Raw genomic sequence first — 23,797 nt, 5'->3', positions numbered from 1 at the left:
AAAATTGGAAAGACAGGGTCAGTGCACAGGTCTCAGTTTTTTCCTTATTATCAGTGGTGTACAGTAGTAGGTGAGGTGAAGAACGAAAAATGTCAGTGTTTGAATCAGGAGCTCTCAGAGTTGTGCCTTTCGTCAGTAAGTCACCTACCTGCTTTCAGGTTTGAAATCATCAGCAATTATTTTAAGTTTCTGTGAAGGAAAATTGTCCCAGGCAGTCACAGAATTTGAAAACTTTTGAACACTACATTGTACAGTTTTGTGAATTTCTTTTACTCATTTTGACTAGACAACAGATTTATACAGTCACTGTACAGTTGTTAAAATTGGAAGAATATCCTCTTTTTCACTGGAAACTGTATACTGACCTAGGTAAAATCTTCAGTTAAACATTAACTTTCTTATTAAGGGTTGGCCTACTGTGACATTATCAGGGAACAGCCTCCTGTTATTGTACTGCACTAAAATTCCCCATTTCCACACTGAGACTGCCTGCTGGCCTCCATCATTGACCACAATCCCAAATGAGAGCAAGCAGATATATATGTGTTTGGACTTCACTGGGATGCAGATATAAATGTAGTGTGCCTAGGATGCACTGCAGCAACTGCCTGTGCATTGTGGGGGTGCACATAGGCAGTGGCACAAACCCACCACGAAGATTTCCAGACAATCTACAGTTCTCTTTCCAAATGGCCTGCAGAACAGTTGGAAATCCTACCCAGATGTTCTGAATCCCATGTAGGCAAGGCGAAGATTTTCAACAGGGAAAATGTGCCATTCCTAGGAAAATCTAGACGTGCTCATTCTCCTCCATCATCCGGGTTCTACAAGCAGGACACAGTCGGACCCTGCATTAACATTAGATCCTTCCAAAATTGAATTTCTTCTCATCTATGAAAAGTATTGCATGGTGAGTGCTGCTAATAAGTAGATGCAGCTACACACATAGCAGCTTCAGGGGTAGCTCCTGAACACCCTTACAGCAATGCTATGCTTCTAAGAGTACATAGCCAACATGTTCAGAGAGGTGCAGCTTTCAGCCATGAGTGACTGAAGCATTTTTAGGTGATCATTGCAAGAATCCGTGTCGACTCTTGTAACTACGATGAGTTCTTAACAGAAGAAGATTGTATAACAAATGTTAGAGAAAAGAAATGCGTAGGAGAGCACAGGATGTGTTTATCCTCTTGGGTTGCCACCAGCAGCTTTGACAACATCTGGCTCGAACCAGAACAGTGCCAGACTCCTAAAAAGCCAGTTTCTCTGGTCCCTTTCTTACATCTCACTCTTCTAAATACTGAGGACTGGCAGATCAACACAGATATTAACAATCATCAGTCAGGCGCTGAGCAGGTCTCCTTTTCTTGTAAATATTCAAAGTGACTTAAGGGTTCTCATGGCTGAATTATTCCCCTTCATCTTTCTAAGGGGATGCTGCCCAGCCTACTGCTGCGTGTTCATGTGGTTTGGACCCTGGATCTTCTTGTCTTGCCCTTGCTGCAGGATATTGCAAGTGTCTCCTATTTTTGCAATGCTCTGAGATTCTTTAGCGATAATACAATAGGTGTAAAAAGCAACCTCAGTAGTTATGATTGCCTTTTTCACCCCTATTTTGCCTTATTGTATCTGCAGTTACAAGGACTTTCATTCACAGAACTTTTTATATAGTACATTTCATATTGGATTTCTTTACAATGTTAGTAAGAATTTCCAATGCCCATTTTTTACCATCATTTCAGCAAGTCCAAGTTCAAGCCTTGAGGGGGCTGTCTTCTTAGTAATGTTCATTAGGTATTCAAATGTAACTTACCTTTTTTATAGTCATTCTTTTAAGAAACCTATGAATTTAACGTGCATTTTTTGCAAACTGCTTTAACAGTCAAATCATGATTTGTTGTCGCCATTACTGCAAGAGGCTTGTCATGCTAGTAAATACAGACTTCATTCCTGAAATTACTTGTTTACTAGAATATTTTCTAACAGTTACTTCTGGAAAGTAGCAATAACAAAGCAGAATAACTATATTTTTGTTTAAAAAATCCATGTCAGCATTGTGTCTAATATAGCTGGAATTAAGATAACAGACAGTTCCTTTTCAGTAGCTGCATTTGCCTACAGAACATGACAAAATGTTTGCCTGAACCTTTCTAATGATTTGCTGAATTCCTAATTCCTCACCTTTTCCAGCGGTTGCAGAGTCCTGATACAATCCACATACTCCTGCAGGACCATAACTTGTTCCTAGGTACTGGTTTTGACCCAGCTCCAGTACCAGAGCTTAGCTATGCCATATTAGATCAGAAGAAATAACTACTGCAAAAATGCCAAGCAGGTAATTTCCTCAAAACTGGGAGTGGGGGGGGGGGAGAGATGAAATTGTGCAGATAACCAGCAAAGTCAAAGTCTGGACTCAGCTCACAGGAGGTCAACTGTGTAGGAAATACAGAAAGTGTTTCAACAGATGCTTTGACTTCTTGAGCACAACCATGACTGCACAGGTCACCCCAGTGATCATATACTGGCAGCACCAGTATATGCTTTTTTAAACCCAGCCTGTAAAGGACCTGTCCAGACAGAGAGAAGTAACCATATCACTAAGTGTTGGAAAACTCAAAGATTGCTGTTAAGAAATATTTAGTACTCTGTCTTCTCCTCTCCATTTCTCCACTTTGTGTTTTTTTTTTTGTTGTTGTTGTTTAGAAGTGCTATTTTTATTTTTATGCTTTATTTGCATATGACTTATTTGAAGTGTACAATAAAGGGAAAGTTCGACCAAGAGCAGCAAGAATTAGAGGATATTTGCTTTTGCCATGCAAGAAGGGTATAAGTTCACTCTGGGTTAACAGAGTGGAGCCAGAATCTAAAGGTTAATTTTTATGACTACTTTATTTCAAAGTAAAGTCTCTTTTATCATTAGTGATAAAAAAATAATCTTTAGTTTAATGTGTTCCCTTCCATGAAGATTTTTTTTTTAATCTGCAAGGAAGCAGGCTATCCAATACATTTTCTTTTTAAAAAGTGGTTATAATTCCATGTTCGGGTATATTTATTGGAAATATATTTGTCCTAAGCAATTTTTCAGTATCGCAAATTAAACAAAAGCAAAGAATGAAAAAACAATAATGGTTCTACCTAATTAACTCTTATTTTCTCTTTATGTGAAATGGATGCAGGGAAAAAATACAAGTAACACACAAAATTGGGAAAATGTCCTTATCCAGTAAGAGTGAAGACAGTGATACTAATTTGCCACGTACCACAAATGGATACAAAAATAAAGCAACTAGCAATGAAAGAAAGTCACTTGCAAATGCTGCTTGTCCACTAATGCCAGCTGTGCCCATGTGTTTTGAAGGATTTCAAGACTTAATGAGCCACCAGAGAATGTATCCCACCAGAGAGAAACAGTGTAAAGTATTTTAATCCTTTACAGGGATCTATGTATATGCAGAGTAACGAAAAGTGAACTTTTTTTCATAGCCATAGTTCTAGTAAAGAAATACCCCTTGGTGCATTATCTCATCCTGTGTCAACTAACTTAAGTGGGAAACTATACAGGACAAAAATAACAGAAGAGAACAACAGCATTATGAAGTCAACTGGTATACTTTTGTTTTCCATGACCATTTCACCTTTAACAAAGCTACAATTTAGTAGTTATCTAATGTATTTTTGAGGCTGATACATTATGAAAACATGACAGAAATTGTCCTTTCCTTTGATTTTAAACCCTGGAACTCCTGGGGTGCGTATTATCATGTTTAACTGCTTGTGATTGGTAGGTCTGCTTTTGTGCCTTTGAAAACATATTCTATAGCTCTTTTGGTGATATAATTTACATTAGTTCCAAAAAGAGATGAACAGGTAAATAACAAAAACATCAAAATGCAACCATTCAGTTTTGCGTTGCAAGAGAGTTACACATCTCTAGGCTGAGCAGACGTAGATACTGTAACTTCTTTGATGTCCTCAGGCTTGAATAACAACTAAAATGTAATTTTAGGGCTGTCTATAACACTTCTTGAGGGTGAAGTAATACAGTCAGCTGAGCTCAGCCATTTTATAACAGTTATCTTAGGACAAGGCAAAAGGACTGTTAACTCATCCTAGCTGAAAGGGGACAATCATCTGGAGAGGCCTGCTAAGGCTATGAAAATCAAGACAAGTGAAACTCCCATCTGAAAAACTTGCTTTTCACAGCCAAAGTAGGAATATCATGTACTTTTTTTTTTTTTTTTCCTCAGACTAGTTTTTATTTTTCCCATCAATGTGCTATTCCCCTCAAGGTGATGATAACTGCAGCCTACATTTAGATTTTTTTAAAATCCCTGGCAGAATGAGTACTGAATTTTGATTGTTTTCCAGAAGCAAGAATGAGGCAAAGGAACAGCTTCAGCTTGCCATGGTGGCCAGTGTGAAGGCAGCTAGGCCTGCATAGTCTGCAATGCGTGTTTATGTGAAGAAGAGAGAGTGGCAGCAGAGGAAGAGTGGCCAAACAGCTATAGTGGATGCGGTGGCTCTGATAAGGAGATGGGGCAGAAGGGAGGGGGAGATCCAGAAGGAGATTTAGGAATGAGAAAGGGAACAGAGGGCTTGAAAATTTCAAGAAGACAGGATTTAAGGGCATGGGAAACTCTGGTTTATTTGGTGAAAAAGCAGGAGTTAGCTCTGCAGTTGAAAGCGGAACAAAATGGCATGAACGAAGGGGTCCTTGGGCAAAAGCGGAGGACAAGTCTGAGGTAGGAAGTATCACGGCGTTTAAGGGAGGGAGAATATGGGTCCATCCATCCTAGAGAGGGGTGACACTGGCAACGAAAGGGCCAGGGTGAAGTTGGGTTGTCATTACCGCACTGTGGCCTGAGCTCCAGGAGAATGCATACAGTATTAGTTCTTTCTTTTCCTCCATAGGATCATGAGGCACAACCCTCATGTCATTCTCTTAATTTCTTACCAAAATACAGTGGCCTTAAATGAAGGCTCAGAGGAAAAGATCAGATTTTAAAAGTTCTTAGGCCCATAAAAATGCATATGAACGCCTGCAGGATTACAGCATACCTTTTTAGATTTCAGGCACAGCTGCTTTCTACCGACAATAGAAAATGTTACAAAATTCTTTTCAGCTTTGTATTTTCCTACATTGTTTCATGGTTGTAAATATTAGATGGTATCTTTGCAAGAGAGTAGTCACTGCTGCAAGTTTTATTTCATTTTTGTAATCACTATGCATTCTCCTGCATACACCAAATCCAAAATCTGTGTCTTTACGCCTGCTCTTTCAGGTTGTAAGACTGTGAGCACGCAGCAGAAGTGTTTGAAGAGGACATTATCATCTCTTTTGTGTGTTAGTTTCTGTTGATTTAGATCCCCTAGATAGTGCCCTTGGAGAATGCAATATTGAAATGAAAATAGATCCATCTCATGAAGTTCTACTTACAACAATTTCAATTAACTTACTGTGTGGGTAATGGAAAAGAGGATTAGATTGCAATTACCATCTCCAACCCTACTCTGGAAGTATATGTTCAAAGCACCACAAAACATGTCAATATCCATACACTTTCAGAGCAACATTAACATTTAAACCTGATTCTCAATTATCCTCCATACTTTATGCTTGATTTAATGAGAAAATTGTGTACTGAAACTGTCAGCTGTAAGTGGCCTTGCCCGTATTTCCACTGCAGTGTATAGGCCTACTTCTAATTCTGGCATTCACTTCGGGAGAGGCAGACTGAGGGCCTACAAACAAGACCATCCCCTTCTAAATGCAACATGATTAGAGTATGAATCTTTCCCAATATTTGTTGCAATTTTAGAGTACTCTACTAGTGTTATTTTTATTAAATCTTTTGTCATAGATGCTGGTGCTTGGCAGCAACCAACTGGAAGTTCCCAACTGTCAAAAATGTACATAGAAACTACTCACACACTCACATAAATTTATATGCTACTTTTTTAACTTAGTAAATAAACCCCCTAAATCAAATTTTCATTTAAGTGCCAATATTTAGAAATCTTTTAAAGCTGCTTACTAATAAAACATTGACTAAAAGCTGATTTTGACAGGCTACTTTTTCCCAAGTAACGGCAGACTATCAAGATGTTGTAGGTGACTTTGAAAGCTTTTCTTGTGCTTGCTTATTCACTGACAAAATGATGGGCAAGGAAAATCGAGAGAATCAAGTACTCTGTCATGTATGGTTTAAATAATATTAGATTTTTTCCAGATGCTTATCATCTTTGACTGAGAACTAGTCACAAACAACTTGCATCCACTGATCTTTGCCATAATTTTTTTCTAGGGTTTAAAGAAACCTTAATTGCTAGTACTGGTCACTTCTACTCTATTTTCTTTGTTCACATAGAAGTTTTAGTTATGAAATCAGGATTTGAGAATGTAAGATGAATGTTTCCACATAGTGTGGGATGGGTGGAGTTAAATTTTGTCCAGAAATCAAAGCTTTCCTGCAAAGTTAGCTGGTCTGATATTTTATTAAAACAAAGCCTAAAACACTTCAGTCATGCAGCCCTTAAGTGGACTATTCTTTTGCAAGGAAAGTCTGCCTTTCTCCATATATTAGAGAACACATATAAGCATCTGAAATTCAGTTTTGTCAACCTGAGAAAGAGTGTCTGCAGTTTGAAATAGAGGTATTCAGACTGTAAGAATACTGTAGCATTTTAAACTGGGCAGAAAAATTGTTGTGCTCAAACCCCACAAGGAAATCATATCTGAATGCAAGTGCACCAAACCTCTCACTAGAAGAGCCATGCTACTGTATTACAGTGAGTGCCTCAAGCTGGACCTCACCTTGCAGACCAAGATAGTAGCCATTCACTGCAATTTACCTCTGTAAGTTTTTAAGAAGTTCTAGGGAATCTGAAACTTCACATGTCCTAATTCCACTTGCTTCTCCCTAGTTATGCTCATCTACTAATGTGTATATCATTTGTCACTCTTCACCAACAAAGGTGAAAGCACTTGTTATGGGAATCTTTAATGTATTTTTTTTTCAGTCTGTTTTTTCCATCAGTATGCTTTTGGAAGTCAAAAAGTGATGATTCAGCTGCAAGGTAGCCAGCCTGCCATTCAAACTGAAGGTGTCCACCTTGGCTGAACAGGCCAAATCAAGTACGACTAGATGGATAGGACTGCTTCTATATAAAAACAGAACAGATTAACAGTGTATTGCCATCCTCAATTCTACTGATTATGCTTCTTTATAGATTGATAAAAGGGCCAGAGAAAAAGAATAAAGAATGTAAGAGTCCTCCCATTTCTCTAGGTCAGTAGGCTAAGGGGTTAGTGGGTCATGGTCTGCACATACCAGTATAAATGGAAATTAGCTGGTGTGCATCCATGCAGGTAGAAGAGAAAAATGGAGAGACCTGTCTTTACATAGATGTAGCATAAAGCTAGTAACTAGAAAATGTCAAGTTTTTCAAGAGTGAAAGTAAGTAATCTCTGTAAAAGCCTGTCAAAGGATGTGACAAATTTATCATTACTAGATGTCTTTAAACTAAGTATCTTTTCAGAAGATGTGCTCCATTGCAGCCACGAAATATTAAACTCAACAGGATTCACTTAGATAATTTGGAAAGTAATTCCCTCCACAGTGGAAGTTCCTGGATAAAGTTCTATGGCCTACTGTTATGCAAACAGCTAATTAGGTCATTAAAATGCTGTCTCCCGCTCCACCCCCTTCAAAATTTAAGCAGCATATTTTACAAGCAGCAGGTATGTGGGAAGGGGATTATTAGTGTTTATCTTGAAGGCAAACTTAAAGCTCTTCTCAGACACCAGACAACTCCACAGCCCCAAATATTTTTTTTCCTCTTAATTTTCAAGAGAAGTGCAAGCTCTTTATTTCTTTTGGATTTTAACCAACAATCTACTGTTCTTTCCTGTTTCAGGAAAGAATGCAGAAAATATACCCCCATCTTAGTAATAATTAATTCAATCAATTCAAAATTCAATAATGTTCAAGTAAAACTACACCAGTACATTTTTAGCATGGATACATACAACTCTTTGTTACAGTCAGCAAATGAATTCCTTTTCCTTTAACATGCTCCTGGTTCTTTTTTCTAGGGAACTGAAGCTGGGAAAGAAAGGTTATTCCACAAAATTTCTTGAGACTTTAAAAAGTTTTTTTTTTTATATTGGGCTGAAACTTTTCAAAATTTGCCAGAAAACTAAGGCTGCCAGAAAAAAACTCACACGTGCTACATTCTGACCGGTGTCTTGGATGCAAGGTCTCCACAGCTCATGTGAGTCCCCTGCCCAAACAGGCTGTTCTTCAGAAGCTAGACTGCTCCAGAAAGTAGTTCTGGCAACATGTTACATTCTCAACTGGAAAAATATTGACAACAGTTTTATATATCTACAAAGTAAGTTCTTGTTTTGATCATGTAGCATTTTTTAAAATGTTTTTGGGGAAAAAAAAAAAGAACCTCAACCAACTTTATTTATCCTATGTAATTTTATTAAGATACCACCATGAAAGTATATATATAAACTTAAAATGACTAGAAATAATAAAAATACCTTGACCTTTGTCAAAAATGCTTCAGAGACTGTTTCCCCCAAAATATATACACAGAGAACAACTAGAAGAAGGTGAAACAAAAGCCTGTTGACAGTTTTAATGACTTATGCCTTTCTAAGGATCTTTTGCAATCTTTTCCCTATCTTCATTTCTCACTTCCCCTCTTCACAATTATTGGATTTTGTTCGAAATGACTTTCTAAGTTTATTGGAGAAACAATTGTATCTTCTATTGTATTTTTTAAATATCTTGCAAATGAGTTCCCATCTTCACAATCCCTGCAATGGATTGCTAACATAAAATAATCCCCTCTGCAGTGAAAAAATGTGAGTGATACAGCACTGCAAAGTGCACAGAGCAGCAAGTAAAGAATCCTATATGCAACAAACTACAAGAAAACCTTCGGTATCGAACTTCCAAGTTGCTCTTAGCCAGGACTGTAGTTACAATGCTTACTATCACATTAAAAATGTTATGGCATTCACTCAGCACTGACCCAGAGGGTGAAGTGCTATCTCTGAAATCAGTAATATCCCTAATTGTGTCTCCTTTGTTCTTTTGAAGCTTGTCATTTAAATTTCAATTCAGCCGGACATTGTTTTGTTTCCAGTTTGATGGGAACCCAGGAAAATGCAGCATGATTTATGTGTATTAAACTTGCAAGTCTGAAGCAGTGCCCTAAAATTACAAGCTCTGTCAGTGATAATCACCACAACCATTTTTTGGGGGGGGGATTGTATATTCACAAGATTATTTCTATGACAATACTTTTACGAGGGCTGACATGAACACATGGAAATCTAATCTCACTAGAGCAGCTCTGGACAGAGCTAAGGACACAAACTTTTGCAATTACATCTTTGAAAAGATGTACAGGGCTAATACGAGTTCATAACAATTTCAGTCAAATGCAAGCTGTATTAATTTACATCTATTTAAAAACAGGAAATAAAACACATTGGAAGACACCATTTTAAAAGCATGCATTTTTTTTTAATATGACTATTTTTACTTTATAAAAAACATAAGAGTACCTTGGCAAGAAAATCTGGAAACAAAAGCAATTCCTTCTCACAAATGACATACAGTTGCAATTCAAATAAGCTCCCAACATCACTTGAAAACAGTAAGAACAAAGATTGTATTTATAGAGACACAACTAAATACAAGAAACACCTTTTGATAAACCAGATAGTTGCTAAGCTTCAAGCAAGAAAATTCTCACAGTGATCAAGTAAAAAGACTTTAGTTAATAAATAAATAAATAAATAAAATCTTCCTTTCAGGTGGAGAAAACATTTTCACTTGTACATGACAAGTCTTCTGTATCACTATAGTGCGTTGCTAAATACAGCAGTGCCCCCAAACCTCAGAAAGCACCCCGTTCACTTCTGCTCCTGGCAGCATTATGCATACTGGCTATGACAGCCATTTCCTGCAAAGATATTTTTCCTTTTGCTTTCTGCTCCTGACGTCCCAAGTATCCCATAGCTAAGGAAAAAACATTAAGCCCTCAGCATGTTCTGATTAAGTATAAAGCCCAGTGACAAAAATTCACAAATTAGGAGCATTTTAGCTACACGCTTCTGGGTAGATGAGCATTTCTGCCTCATGGAGAGTTTTTTTTTTTTTTCTTTTGTAACATGAGCTAGAAACAAACCAATTTTCTGGATCCATCTGCAGCTTGCTTTTAAGAAAGATACTTGTTTATGAGAGCTATTGATGTCTCAGCTGATGTACAAATGCACTGAATAAAAAGCAAACACTAACACTAATAAGCAAGGAAAGTAAAGCTTTTCAAGGAAAAAATAAACTAACACTGCTAATACATAAAAAGAATTTGAGACAATTGGAAGCATTTATTTCCACGGACTCTCCGCCTTTACACATTTTCATCACATAAAAACAAGATGACATGTTTAAAATGCAGAGTCAACTACTATATGGCTCACAGACATCTGAGCATTCCTATTTTGTATGTGCATCAATCAAGTAAAAAAGGGGACGTTTTAGAAAATCATTATCTGCGTCAATCTCGAAAGTTTAAATTACTTTGCTTTATTTCCTTATTTGTCCTCCAAATACCTTTTTCCTTTTTATACAGCTATGAATAGAATTAATATGTGAACAAATTAAGAATGGTGTGAAAATTAATAATTAAACGAGAAAGAAATCTGTTTAACTTTCTAGGTAACTAACTACACTGTTCAAAATAATGACATTATTTCAAGGGTAGGTTTTCAAGCTTCATTTGTTCTCTACACCAAACATGCAAATTCCACAAATAACACAAATAACAATTTTACTTGAAATATAAAACATTTCAAAAGATAAGCAAAACTCATGCTCCTTTTAAAACCTAAAGGAATAAAATTTTAAAATTAAATACCAGGATATTTTAGCTGAAGCAGTTACCAAAACATACAATCACTCATGACAGAACTTGAAATTTTCTAATTCTCAGAATATACTCTGACTAAAACACCTGGTGATATCATTTCAAATAGCATTACATTTAGCAGTTCACCATCTAAACAAGACAGCATAAGACTGCCACCTTGTGAAAAAGCTAAAATCTGCCTTACTAGAACAAAATTAGCCATGCTCAGAGACTACAGAAGACTTTTTCCTGAAATGTTTCTCACAGAAATAATCTTTCTGTTATTTAAAAAAAAAAAAAAAAAAAGTCCATCTACTCATAAGCAAAGTCACAGATAAGGAGGATTTCACCGTGCACATATCACTAATGATGTAAAATTCATGCTCATTTTGAACATCTATGTTAAAAGTGTTGTCAAAAAACTTAAGAGGAATAAAAAAAATACAGAATACTCACAAATAACAGATAACACACTTTACAGCTTATAGACGATCACCTTCTATTTTCTGTTAAAGAAAAACTAAATCAGGCTTTTTAAACAATGATTACAAAAATGTTAGCTCTGCTATTTTGGGTTTCATTTGGATGTTATATTTCAACAAATCAGTGTGACTTTTTCTAAATGGATAATTGATTAATAAATTTTAAAATATTTTTAATGCTACTGTAACTAATTTCACTGTCAAATTACACTAGCTGAGGAGTTAAACTAAAGTAAGTGATAAGCATTCTACTGAAACTAGAAAAGACCTTTGACAACATAAACCAGAATAAATGTAGCAGCTTTTGCACATCTTCAAGAGAAATAGTTAACAAGTTTGCTACTACAAACAACTAGAGTGGAAATATTCCAGGAGCAAAATAGTAAGACTAGTTTTCCAAAAGAGAGACTCTCCAAAACCATGAAGTCTTTTTAACTAAGTCTTATATCTAGATTTAAGCAATGTTACTACTACTGATATTTGCCAAATTCTTAAAACAGATTGATGACATTTGGAGACCTTTCTTTATGTCTAATTATGACATAATTACAACCATTTTCATGACTGAAACAGAATCAGGCTAAATTACGTTCCATCTCTCTCTTCCCCCCCCCCCCTTTTTTTTTTTTTTTTTTTTTTTTTTTAACTCCTTTATTTGGGGTAACATTGAATATTACCAAAAAGTCCCTCTGGTTCATCGGCAAAAGTAAAAATATAGCTTTACACGAAAAATAACTCTCTTTTTATGTGTTAATAACTGACTTTCTTCCTTAGTGAAAACATATTTCAACTCTGTTTTTAAATTAGTAAAATACTTTCAGCAGTACTGTTAAATCAAAATAAATCACTACATTGATTATTAGCTGGCAGAATATTTTAGCATGGGAATTATCTTATTTTAAAAAATTTCACAGACATCTCTCCACACCTACTTTTTCTGCTATCTTGTGATATGATGCTCTTTGGAAAGGTTTCCTGCTCTAAATTTTGGGGGAGTTCTGTCTTTCAGTCACTTTTCTTTATAAGAGAACTGTAAAATTGCATTTAAAATCAGTTCTTTTTACTTGGTTGCTATCTCAGTTAAAGAATAATGACCATGCACAAACATTGCCATTTTCTTAACAATACAGATAAGCTAAGGCATTCAGATACCAGTATCAAGAGACATCCTGGACAAAACAAAATGCCAATGGACTTCATAAGCACAGGAATTTTCACATCTTGTTACAGGAACACTTGCTCCCCTACAAATTCAGGAAAAAAATAAAAAATCTAGGAAACAATTCAGGATTCCAGATTCAGGTGAGGGTTCTGACTCACGTTGCCATTCCAATTTGCGCAATACAAAAATTTGAGTGCACATATAATATTGTACTCAAAACATGCATGTGCATATTCATCTTGTTTTTGTTTTACCTGAACAGTACATGAAAATAAAAGTTGGAAGCAGAAGGCATGCAAGATTACCCTACAAAATCGGTCCTACTAAAAATCACAGAAAACATGGTTGTACAGACAGTGGACAGGAGAACCTGAGTCAATCACACACCTCCTAGTGTTAGCACAGGGAAGGATGCTGTGCTGAGCTAGAGGACATGGATCTGCCTCCTGTAAAGAAAACACAACAGTACCGCTGCGGGTAGGTAACTCCATGGCAGTAACCTTCTGAAAAACAATTCCATTTCTGGATGACAGGAATGGCAATAACATAACACGTTTGCATAGATTTGACTGCAATATTTCCATTATGGAAGAAGAAACAATTTTGAGACACTACACAGTTCACGAGGATTTGGATTCCTCCCTGCCATATACACATAATTCAGCTATACTTATAAAACTGCATAACAGTTAACTAGAAGTGATCAAATATTTTCAAGTCTAATTAACGTCATTTACTGAAGGGAACCATTCTTTCCTCTTGAAAATAATGCACCAGATGTTTTAAAAAATCATATACATTGTATTTTTACCTTTGTAAAAAGAAATATATACCGCTTAGTTCCAGTAGCTATACATATATACGAAAAATATTTAGAAGAAAAAATATGTAATGCCATTAGTATTTTTTTCAAGATTACATGTCAAAGATCTTAGAAATACTCAGCTAAATTTTGGAGTGCATTTACATTCTGCTTCAATACCAACCTGTGAACACAGAACCTCAGCACATAAAAGCCTTATTATTTAAAAGGGTTTTCATTATACTGCAATTCACCATGTAATGACATGTTTCAGCCTGGCACACATAAATTACTCCCCTTCTAATAGGTCACAGTATCAACTGCAATTTTTCTTTTGTTGTACAATAATGTTTATTCCCCCAAAAGAAGGAATATGCACAGTCTTCACTCTATTTTCTAAATATCAGTTTGAAATAAAATTTTCAAACTGTCCTAATGATTTAAGGGTGTACATTCTGTTTGCAAAACTAACGTAAGCATTTAATGACCAACAACTCATGAAAATTCATTAGGATTTAGGTGTTTTTGAAAACGTTGCACTTCAGCAGGGTTTCATACCTTGACCTTTAGCAGATACAAATGAAAATGGCCAGTGCTGAGGAGTAAATCTGCACCTCAGAGGTAATGAAAAGTTAAACATTTAAATACTTTATTTTAAAGCAAACTCCCAAAACATACTTACAAACTACCATACCTTCAAAAGTATGTTATAGAATATATTATTATCATGAAATGCGGTTGTAAACATCTCCCTCATTTCACATTAGTTACAAAAAGGTTTTCCAAGATTTCCCTAGTTCTGAATTTAATCCAGGACCTCACAAATTCAACAAATCTAGTATCTTCACATATCAGATCTCACATTCAGTTCCAAGAATATAAGCAACCAATTTCTTTCTTTCTTTCTTTCTTTCCCTGATACCCATGGGGGGAAAAAAAATACATAATGTAATGCACACTACTTTATTCCAGTGTTTTATAGTCCTGAAACAGAACTGGGTTTTCCTAGGGGTGTAAAGGTTCCAAAAAAGAAAAAGAAAGAAAGAAAAAAGAAGAAAAAAGATCACCACATAAACCTCTGTACTTCTTCACTATTTGGCCACTGGAATGTTTTGTTTAGAAAAAGATAAAAGGTTGTTACATTCACAAAAATATAAAAAGACAGCTCAAGAAGTTGTTTACAGAGAGATGGAAATGGAATATTGAGTCTATATATTAAATATGGCAAAATAAAGTAACGAAATTCTAGTAACTTTTGAGGAACTGTAACAGCAAATAAACAAAAAAAATACACTAAAATCCAGAATATTGATTTTGATTTCAAGGTATCAGCAAAACTCCATCCAGTAAATATATAGACTGGAACTAACATGTATTTTACAAGTTCATGTCTTTGGAAGACTTTTCTCCAGACATAGAATGTATAATGTCTGTTATCTGCTAGTAAATACTTATGAACATAGGTAAATTTCCAGATCAGGAACAAAGAGATGACAGCAACTAAGCAGTACTGCACAGGGTGCTTCCGTAAGGTCAGAAGGAATTTCCTGATTTTACTAGGGGTCAATAAATGGGGGAAGGAAAAAAAGAGAGTAAACGACAGAAAATAGAAGAGCTGAGGAAAATGCAAACAGGCTTCATGGCTACTTCTGTCACCAACAACTATTCCACCATTGATGAATACAAAAGCAAAGAACACAATTACTAATATGATGTATGGCCAAGTTAAAGCCATAAGTGTAATTAAGTTTTGAGGTGAGATGAGGTATTCAGTAAGAAACTGTAATATTCTGACCAGATCTGAAAATGATCCTTTCATGGAAGAAATCTTTTCATCTTTCTTTTTCACTAACTCTGTCTTCCAGGCTTCATTTAGCTTTTCTGCAACAACATTTCCTGCGCAAAAAACTGTCCATACAATATTTGTCTGACGAAACATGAAGCCACAAAATCCAAGCAGAGCTGAAGTTTTATGGTTACCATAAAGGCACATTAAATATGAAAAGAGAGTAAAAAATACTGATCCTGGGTCCGTATAATAAAGGAACGTAAAAAAATAAAGTGTGGGAAATATTGCAAGAGTTAATGTAGACAAAATTCTTTGGAAACCAGACACAGCCTAGAGAAGAAGCAGAAAAACATTGTTAGTAATATCCAATAAAAAAACAAAAACCAAATAAAGGGTATCATTCTTCAGAATTCCATTACCACAATATAACAGCTCTAACGCTCTTTGATTCCATTACTGCACTAGCATGCACATTACATTTTTGTTAACCTCCTGCTATGCTAATATAGAGTACAGGACAATACAATGCTGAGACAAATGAAATCAAGAAGCATTATTGTTGATAAGTTAAAAATATGGCCAAAAAATACACCAGCTTCTTCCGTATTTCAGACATTCACATATTTGTAGCACTAATGCCCACCGCTAAAGTGGGAGTATAATAGTTCTCATACCTATGATAAAAGAGCTGCACTAACAAGCAAAAGAAAAGGAAATTTTGTTTTCAGTGTTGTATGCCCCTGCAATCTAATCATCAGATTATGTTTGTTTCTGACATAGAACACATCATTCTCTGCTTGCACTATTGCCTCTTTTGAAGCCAGCCCACAGAGGAGCCAGTCAAGCTTCTAGTCTTTGGTGCAGCTTTTGTTGTTTATTTTCATCATAATTCATGAGTTATAAAAGAAACTTCAAAGGTAGAAGATCATACAGTTAAAAACTCCTCCCAATTATCCCACTCACTACAAGGTGCAATGTAATTCACAACATTAAAAACTGCTGCATGATGGCTCTGAATGATGTAGCGTGGGATGAAACAGCCAGTCACCACCATACTGAAAACAACAATATAGAAAATGCTCAAAACTCAAGGAAGTGGCAACAACAAAAGTACATTTTGTAATGCTTACAATATAGTCAAAAAAACTTAAGTTTTCTTTCATTTTTATTTCCACTTCCAAATATAACATTAAAAGTGTTCCAAAAGAGGAAACAATCTGTTAATTTTGACCCAATTCTGTATGGTCTTATCATATGCTTAAACATGAAGAGTCTTCTATAATCTTCATATGAAAACATTTTCTTTATAACAACAGAATCTTTAAATTATCAGTGAATAGCAAAAATATTCTTAAAGTTTAAAGGTGAAACTAAAGATAGCAAACCAAGGTGAAAGATATTAAATAGGCCATTAACAACTGGAACAATTTACCTACTACAGTGTTGGGTGACCCATCACTTGGATGGATAAGCAGACAGGTGAAAACTGATTTGACGGTTGGGCTCTCAGTTAATGGGTCATATTCTACCTGAAGTTTGGTAACAAGTAGAGTACCGCAGTGGTCTCTACTGCAATCTGTCCTGTTTAATGTCTTTATACCTGCAGGCAGCAACAAAGCACACTTTCATCAAGCTTGCAGATGCCACCAAACCAGAGGGATGAAGCAATATACTCAAGAGCAGAGCTGCCATCCAGAAGGACCTAGACAGGCTGGAGAAATGGGGAAACAGAAACCTTATGATATTCAACAGGAAAAATGCAAGGTCCTGCACCTGGGAAGGAAGAACCCCTGCAATGGTTCAGACTGGTGACAGAGTGGCTGGGGAGCAGCTCTGTGGAAAATGACCTGGGAGTTTGGGCAGACAGCAAGCTGAACACGAGGCATCAGTGTGTCCTGGAAGCAGAAGAGGCAACAGCCTCATAGGCTGCATTAACAGAACTCTGGCCAGTTGATCAAAGTGATTCTTCTGCTTTGTTAGCATTTGTCAGACCACATCTAGAATATCATGTCCAGTTCTGAGCACTCTCAGTATTAACAATAATTAAAAAAAGGACTTTGATTAACTGGAGTGAGGGTGGAAGGCCACCAGAATGGTCAAGGACTACAGCACCAGCTCTGTGAGGAGAGGCTGAGGGAGATGAGCTTGTTCAGCCTGGAGAAGGGATGGTTCCAGGGGGACCAAAGAGCAGCCTGTCAATACCTATGAGGAGGTTAACAAGAAGAGGGAGCCAGGCTCTTCGCAGCATTGCATGGTGGGCTGACAAGAGACAACGGGTATAAATTGAAATGAGCACTTCAAACTGGATAAAAGGAAAAACCTTTTCACCATGGAAGTGAAAGGCCAGTCAAGCAGTGCAACAGGCTACCTGGAAAGGCTGTGCAGTCACTTGCCATCTGGGGAGGTTTTCAACACAACTAGATAAAGCCAGATAAGCTGCCTGGTCTGACCTTAGGTGACCCTGTTTTGAGCAGGAGATTGGATCAGAGACCTCCTGAGATCCCTTCCAACCTGAAATATCCTATAATTCTAAATCTTAATGTTAAATCTGGTATAAGGAATATATTTTAGCTCAAAAACAGCTCACGGGGCTTTGTTCAGGAATCAGTGGGTGAAGTTTTATGTTGAATTCTAATCAACTCCAACTACAGCAGCACTCAATTCTTCTGGTAAAAGGTCCACACAGATGTTAACTTTATGTTTTATTTCAATGAAACTATTTATAGTTACGCACAAGACCAAGTTTTTAGAGGATCACATCCTTAGGGAGAAAAAGATTGTTTTTAGAGAAAAGAAGCACCCTTCCTTGGCTCAAACCAGTAGCAATAGTTGCAGCCACGTAAAACTGAAGACAGTTCAAGTATCTAATAAAACAAGCATCCGCAGAGTCATCAGCACTGTTTGTACTAGTGCTGAAAATTACTTTACTGGGACTGTACCTTATTTTTCGGATGCATCTTGGACAAAAGCAAGTAGAGCAAATAGAAGTTTCCAGCGCTGAAAAGGAGGTTAATAAACCTGAGCATCCCGGTGGAGCACGCGATGCTGCCGGTCCAGCCGAAGAGCCACGCCGCAGGCTTCGCTATTCCCACTGAGACCAGGTACAGGCCAGGCAGGGTGGTGATCATGGGGTCCCACTTCAAAGGACAGAGCGGGGCCGGGTTAAGGAGCCGCCGCCACGCAGAAAGCGCCCGGGGGACGCAGGGGGGCGACGCGCTGTTTCGAAACCCTCGCCCTTCTTTCGGGCGTCCTCTCTGCCCATCGCTATACGGGGCCGCCCCGCGCCGAAACGCCGGGCCGGGCCCGAGGCGTGGGGGGGACCCAGGGACCGGGGGCAGCGCCGCCGCGGGGGGCCGGGACACGGCCGGCGAGGGCCCGCACTTACCTGCTGGAAGCGGCCCTCGCAGTAGGCCTGCGCCTGCGGGACGTGGAAGGCCTCGTCCATGTAGGGCGCGCGCTGGCGGCGGTTGAGCGCCGCGAAGAGCAGGCACGAGAGCAGGAAGGCGCCGCTCATGGCGGCCGAGAAGCCGTAGGCCGCGGCGCGCTCCATGCCGCCGCCGCCGCCGCGGGGAGAGGCCGCCCTTCCGGGGAGGGGCCGCGCCGCGCCGCGGAGGAGGCGGGCGGGCGGCAGCGGCGGCCTCCTCCTCCTCCGGGGTCGGGCGGGAAGGCGGCAGCAAGGCCGCGGGCGCTGCGGGGGCGGCTGCTTGAACGTCTCCTCGTTCAACTCACCGCTTCTTAAACTGCATTACTTACCTCTAAAAAGCGTTGGACCCCCCCCCCCCCCGCGCCTGTGAGCGGTCAGGCGTTGCTAAACGCCTGCTCTGCCCGAGGCGGAACGTGCGCGGTCGTGCGCGGCCGCTGCTCCCGCGAACACCGCGGGGCCGCTCGTTGCTCCGGGCGGATTTGCCCCTTGGTGACAGGATGCCGCATTTAACACACCAGCTGGAGCTGTTTCCTGACCGCAGCGTGACTCTCCTCCTGTTCAGTGATGTAAAAAACGCTGCTGCTCTCCGAAAAAAGGCGATGGAAGGCTCCATTGGTGGGGCGTTAATAAATCCTGCAATGGTAAGGAAATGCCCACGTTGTCGTGGTTATACTGCACTGCGGTGCTGGAGGCCGCGTGGGTTCCTTTTCCCTAAGAAATGAAGAAAAATGACCTGTGTTTGTAATTCCCATCATGTAAGCTACTATATATGCTTAGCTTTCCCTGTGTAAATGCAACTCTCTCGATCTAATGATGATGTTACACAAGCGTAGATGGGGTAGATGTAGAGCCTGGGCAAAATTGGCCAAAAAAGTCAGTCTTCTCCTTGATTCTCCTGACATTCCTGCTCTGTGGAGCTTTTTAAATCTACTTCAATCTGTAAAATGTATCACTAAACATTTAATGATGCTGTAATGTATCACTAATCATTTAATGTCTGTAACGCTCTGTTAAAAAATAATGTTAGGGGCCTTTGTTCTAATATAAACCCATAACTAGTTCCTGATATTTTTTTTCTCAAATCAGCAAAGCCATTGTTTGTTAAGGAAGAAAGGAAAATCTAGTTGGCAGTTTACTGACATTTATTGATGTGATGCTTCTTTCAAAAGATTCCAATAACCTAATTGTGAGTGCAATCTTTATATCAAGCATTATCTCATTCAGTAAGTAATTCCATTGATTTTGGAAAAGCAAGAATTGCTGAAATGAGTTGCTGGATAGTCTGTTGCTGACAGTAATGGCAGACTTGGTCTGACAAAGTTTAGTGGCCAAGGATTTTGTCAATGTTCAAAATATTATGTTAAATTTCTGTTCATTTTCTTCTGTCGTGTGTTACAGATTGTAGACCCTTTTCAGATCCTTGTGGCAGCCAACAAGGCAGTTCATCTGCACAAGATTGGTAAAATGAAGACCAGAACTCTCTACACAGAAATTATTTTCAATCTTTCACCAAACAATAATGTAAGATTTACAGAATAATTACTGTTTCTGCCAGAGAAGCTTGCTAAGATCCATGCAGCCAAACTAAATACAGACTTTCCCTGAACAATTTGCCTGCCTTAGGGCATCGTTCTCTGATGTACTGGAAGCTTCTCTGAAGTAACCAGAATAGTCATATTTCCACAGTCCTACCATCATGCAGACAGAATTAATGTACAGAGATTCTGCTCTTCTTTCTCATCTTTGACAGTTTCTGAGTAATCCTCCTTGACCAGTTCTAGGTTGTTTGGTTTTAGGGTTTTTTTTTTTTGTTTGTTTGTTTGTTTGTAAGTGTAAAAACTTGTAATATTTTATTTTTAAAATCTTTTAGTCTTTTCTTTTAAAAAGATAAAAATGTTAGGCTGTGTCCATATCCTCTCACAACTGGTGGTATAACAAACAAAAAAAGCTATTGATTTGACAGCATTGCTGTGAACATTAGTTACTGTGTGAAATTAAAGTCTTAGTAGCAACATTGAATAGGAATATTCTTATTCTGACATTAAAATATATTGAAATAAATTAGGATTTTATTAATACTTCAGAAATTATGCGTAACACTCATACAAACAGCTGTCAACATCTGACAACTATATAAAAGATGTAAAATAAGATTTTTTTATTTCTCTTTTAATGTACAGTTTTAGAGCACTACAAAAAGCGTGCAGTAGATGTTTTTAGAACACCAATGAAAAATTAATCTATATAAGCTGTAGGGAAATCGCTTTCATACCATTCTCATTTTTGCCAGTAATTAAGCAAATGTGGCAGCTTCTTTGGAAAGAAGACTGACACCGTAACAAATATTTATTTGAGGCCAGTGAGTCTTGGAAGAATTAGAAGACTAAATGGAGATTCAAAAATAACATTCTCTGGTGACATACATCTTAAAGAAATATGGCAGATGTTTAGCTTTCTAGAGCATACTGTAGATAAATGATCATATATGATTCTGATTTTCCTTGCCACTATCCCTCATTGCAAAATAGTCCATTTGCTCTGTTAAAAATAGCAGACCATAAAGGTGAGCCTTAGCTTATTTCTTAGCCTGTGGAACATTTTATATAAGGAATCTAGCTTATATTTGTTGTGGTAACATACGAATGTGTCACATGCAAGCTTAATTAGAATTTTAACACTTACTCAGACTCCCATTTATCTGATATTTCCAAAATATCTAGGAAGTCAGATAAGTAATGGATTTGTGAGACTCAAGGAAACTGCAGAGTTTCAACTTCTTAAGTCATTCCTCAAGCTAAAATTCTGTAATAGCTAGTGTAAATTCATGTCCAGAATGTGCTGATAACAAGACTTTCATAAAATGTAATATTAGCTTACAGAGGTTTATTTCCCTTGGTTCCTTGTAAAAATCAGTGGTCAGAGATATGCTCTCACAAATGGCAGTTCAGAGCACTTAACGCTACAATTTTGCTCTGTTTCATTATGTGAAGAAGCCTCTTGTATGAGATTATAAAAGAACCTCCTTAGTTAAAGTTAGCATTTGGGAATATCTCTCTGAGAAATTTTCTTTGAAAATGAGCGTTTACTGCACTTAGATTTATGAAGAGAAATAGACATGCAATTAAAGAGACAGAGATATTTTTTTCAGATATTCTTCTCTAAATATTTGTAGCCTTTATTTATTTATGATCTTTTTACCCTCAAATTTCTGTATCAATGGGTCAATTTGATTGTAAACTTTAGCCATGAACATGCTTGGCAGCGGTTACACTAGTAAAATTAAGAACTGTCTGGTAGATGTTAGGCTGTACCTCTGTATATAGGTTTGGTTTATGTTTCTTTTTTTTTTTTTACTGTTACTGTGTTTAAAAACAAACAAAAAAACCCAGCAAAAACAAAGTCTTGGATATAGGAAAAGACTTCACCTAACTAATGCAGTGTTTGTAGTCACAAAGTAGTTATTTTAGTTTTCTGGTGATTTAAGATCATATAGTCTTGCTAGGAGGAAACTAAAACCTAAAATTTCTTAGAAACTGTTTTGATCCAAGTGGGATAAAACCTCCAAACTACTAATAGAAGTTAGTGTAAGAAGTAAATTACCTCTTATAGTTCATCAGAATTTTATTGATGTAGAACTTTTCTGTTTATACTTTAGGTTTATTTGACCCAGTAACTGAAAATGTTGCTTGTATGTAGGAAGAAAAATGACTAGTTAAATTTTGGTTTTTTTCATCTTTCCTTAGATTTCAGATGCATTGAAAAAATTTGGTATTTCAGACAGTGACACAGCGGTACTCATTGTTCTGGTTATAGACAGAGAAAAACCCGTTAATCTGGAAGATGTAGCATCTCAAGTAGAAGGCCAGCAGGTTTCTCTAGATGAACTCCCCCAACTTACAGACATTGGAAAAGTTAAAAAGGTATGTAACCAAAAAAACCCAAATGTGATTGAGGAAAGTGGTATTTTATTTGATTGTCTGCTTAAATCTCAACACAACTCATTTAGAGTTTATGTTTCTTTAACATGACTGGAAACATGATTTGTAACAAGTGAAACTTGGTTTTTTGTTTCTTGTTCTGTTTTTACTCTAGGGAAAAAATTTCTAGTAGTCACCCTCTAACGTGCCAAATTTTGAGTCATCAAAAGTCATCATCAGGAATTTAGAACACAGAAGTGAATTCTAGATTTCTCCCCACTGTTCTATCACTTCTATTTCTTGTTTTTCCAAGTAAATATCTATTTAATTAAAAATAAACTTTATCCTACACAGTTGCATATCTTAAGTACATAAATAGTCCCAATGTGGGCAGCTAAGATAAAAATAATTTCTTGATTAGCTGCTAGGAACTGTGTTGGGGCATGTACACATTTTCAGGCTAGGAAAATATCTTGAAGTATACGGGTACCATGTGGTAAAATTGTGCTAGCTTAAACCATCTTGATTATGTCAGTCAAAGTAATGATGGGAGAGATAATGAGCAAAATTGGATAAATCACAGCATATAACATGTGGAGCTAAAAGTACTGTTCTCTAAAAGTTCCTTGGCTTTCCCTTGGCTGTGCAGTTTCAAAATCTGCCTCATTCCCAGTCCTTAATCTGGCCTACAAGACAGGACATACCTTTCTAATGTAAAAAAAATGGGGAGGAGTCTTTTTGTTTTAATGAGTATATTTTTAAAATGAATGCAGTATTTTTTCTTCCTTATACAGCCTTTGTTTTTCTTACTTTTTCTGCAGATATACAAACTTCTTCCACAGGAAGAAAAAATCGGCACCTTATTGGACAGCATTATTTGCAGAATGTCAACAAAAGATGTTTTATGAAAATGTGCGAATAAAATCTTTTTAAAAAGAAAAACAATGATTTTTAAGCTGCAAAAACATTTCATGGCAATTAATCCTATATTTCAGAGAAAGCAGTGTAGTACCAAATAGTGTAGTGACATCTAAGCTTAAACTGTAAAGAACTGTTTTGGGTATGGGAGTAATCTAAGCTATATTCTAAGCACAGAGATTCAATTCTGTTGTACTAAGCAAAATTGTCCATTACCGTTTCTGTCAATTTTCTTATTTAACGTGAGAAAAGATCACTTTTGCTAGTACCTTGAGGTGATCATAAAAATAAGGCGTGAAAATCTGTGCTTACTTTTCTTTTTCATTGAGCGATTTGTCACCCACAGATGAGATTCAAACATTGTAAATTATTTT

The 23,797-nt window shown here is 37.3% G+C and overlaps 2 protein-coding genes across 5 annotated transcripts in view; one reads left to right on the top strand and one right to left on the bottom strand.

Moving 5' to 3' along the window:
• Positions 1 to 18,831, bottom strand: part of ALG10 (ALG10 alpha-1,2-glucosyltransferase) — a 28,370-nt gene extending 9,539 nt beyond the window's left edge. For 2 of the 4 annotated variants that reach the window (XM_085297783.1, XM_085297792.1), the window contains exons 1-2: positions 18,550 to 18,785; positions 18,104 to 18,301 (exon numbers count right to left, since the gene is read on the bottom strand). In XM_085297783.1, the coding sequence (XP_085153909.1) occupies positions 18,104 to 18,301; positions 18,550 to 18,714 (363 nt within the window). In that variant the 5' untranslated portion in view covers positions 18,715 to 18,785. The other 2 variants (XM_085297774.1, XM_085297802.1) reach the window with 2 other exon arrangements.
• TPRKB (TP53RK binding protein) lies at positions 18,776 to 23,505 on the top strand. The gene is made up of 4 exons (XM_085297817.1): positions 18,776 to 19,229; positions 19,987 to 20,109; positions 22,332 to 22,508; positions 23,327 to 23,505. Exons 1-4 carry the CDS (start codon positions 19,086 to 19,088, stop codon positions 23,411 to 23,413), a joined length of 531 nt encoding a protein of 176 aa, XP_085153943.1. The 5' UTR covers positions 18,776 to 19,085; the 3' UTR covers positions 23,414 to 23,505.
• The last annotated feature ends 292 nt before the right edge of the window (positions 23,506 to 23,797 follow it).

Source organism: Rhea americana, unplaced genomic scaffold, assembly GCF_003343005.1.
Source record: "Rhea americana isolate MKP2758 unplaced genomic scaffold, rheAme1 scaffold_1, whole genome shotgun sequence".
NCBI lineage: Eukaryota > Metazoa > Chordata > Aves > Rheiformes > Rheidae > Rhea > Rhea americana.
This window is presented reverse-complemented; position numbering and strand designations above follow the sequence as displayed.

Bases quoted from the DNA above. Each gene is read 5' to 3' on its own strand.
- TPRKB (XM_085297817.1), top strand. From the start codon at position 19,086: ATGCCGCATTTAACACACCAGCTGGAGCTGTTTCCTGACCGCAGCGTG. The intron at 19,230-19,986 runs GTAAGGAAATGC...CGTGTGTTACAG, and splicing joins CGTTAATAAATCCTGCAATG to ATTGTAGACCCTTTTCAGAT. The intron at 22,509-23,326 runs GTATGTAACCAA...CTTTTTCTGCAG, and splicing joins ACATTGGAAAAGTTAAAAAG to ATATACAAACTTCTTCCACA.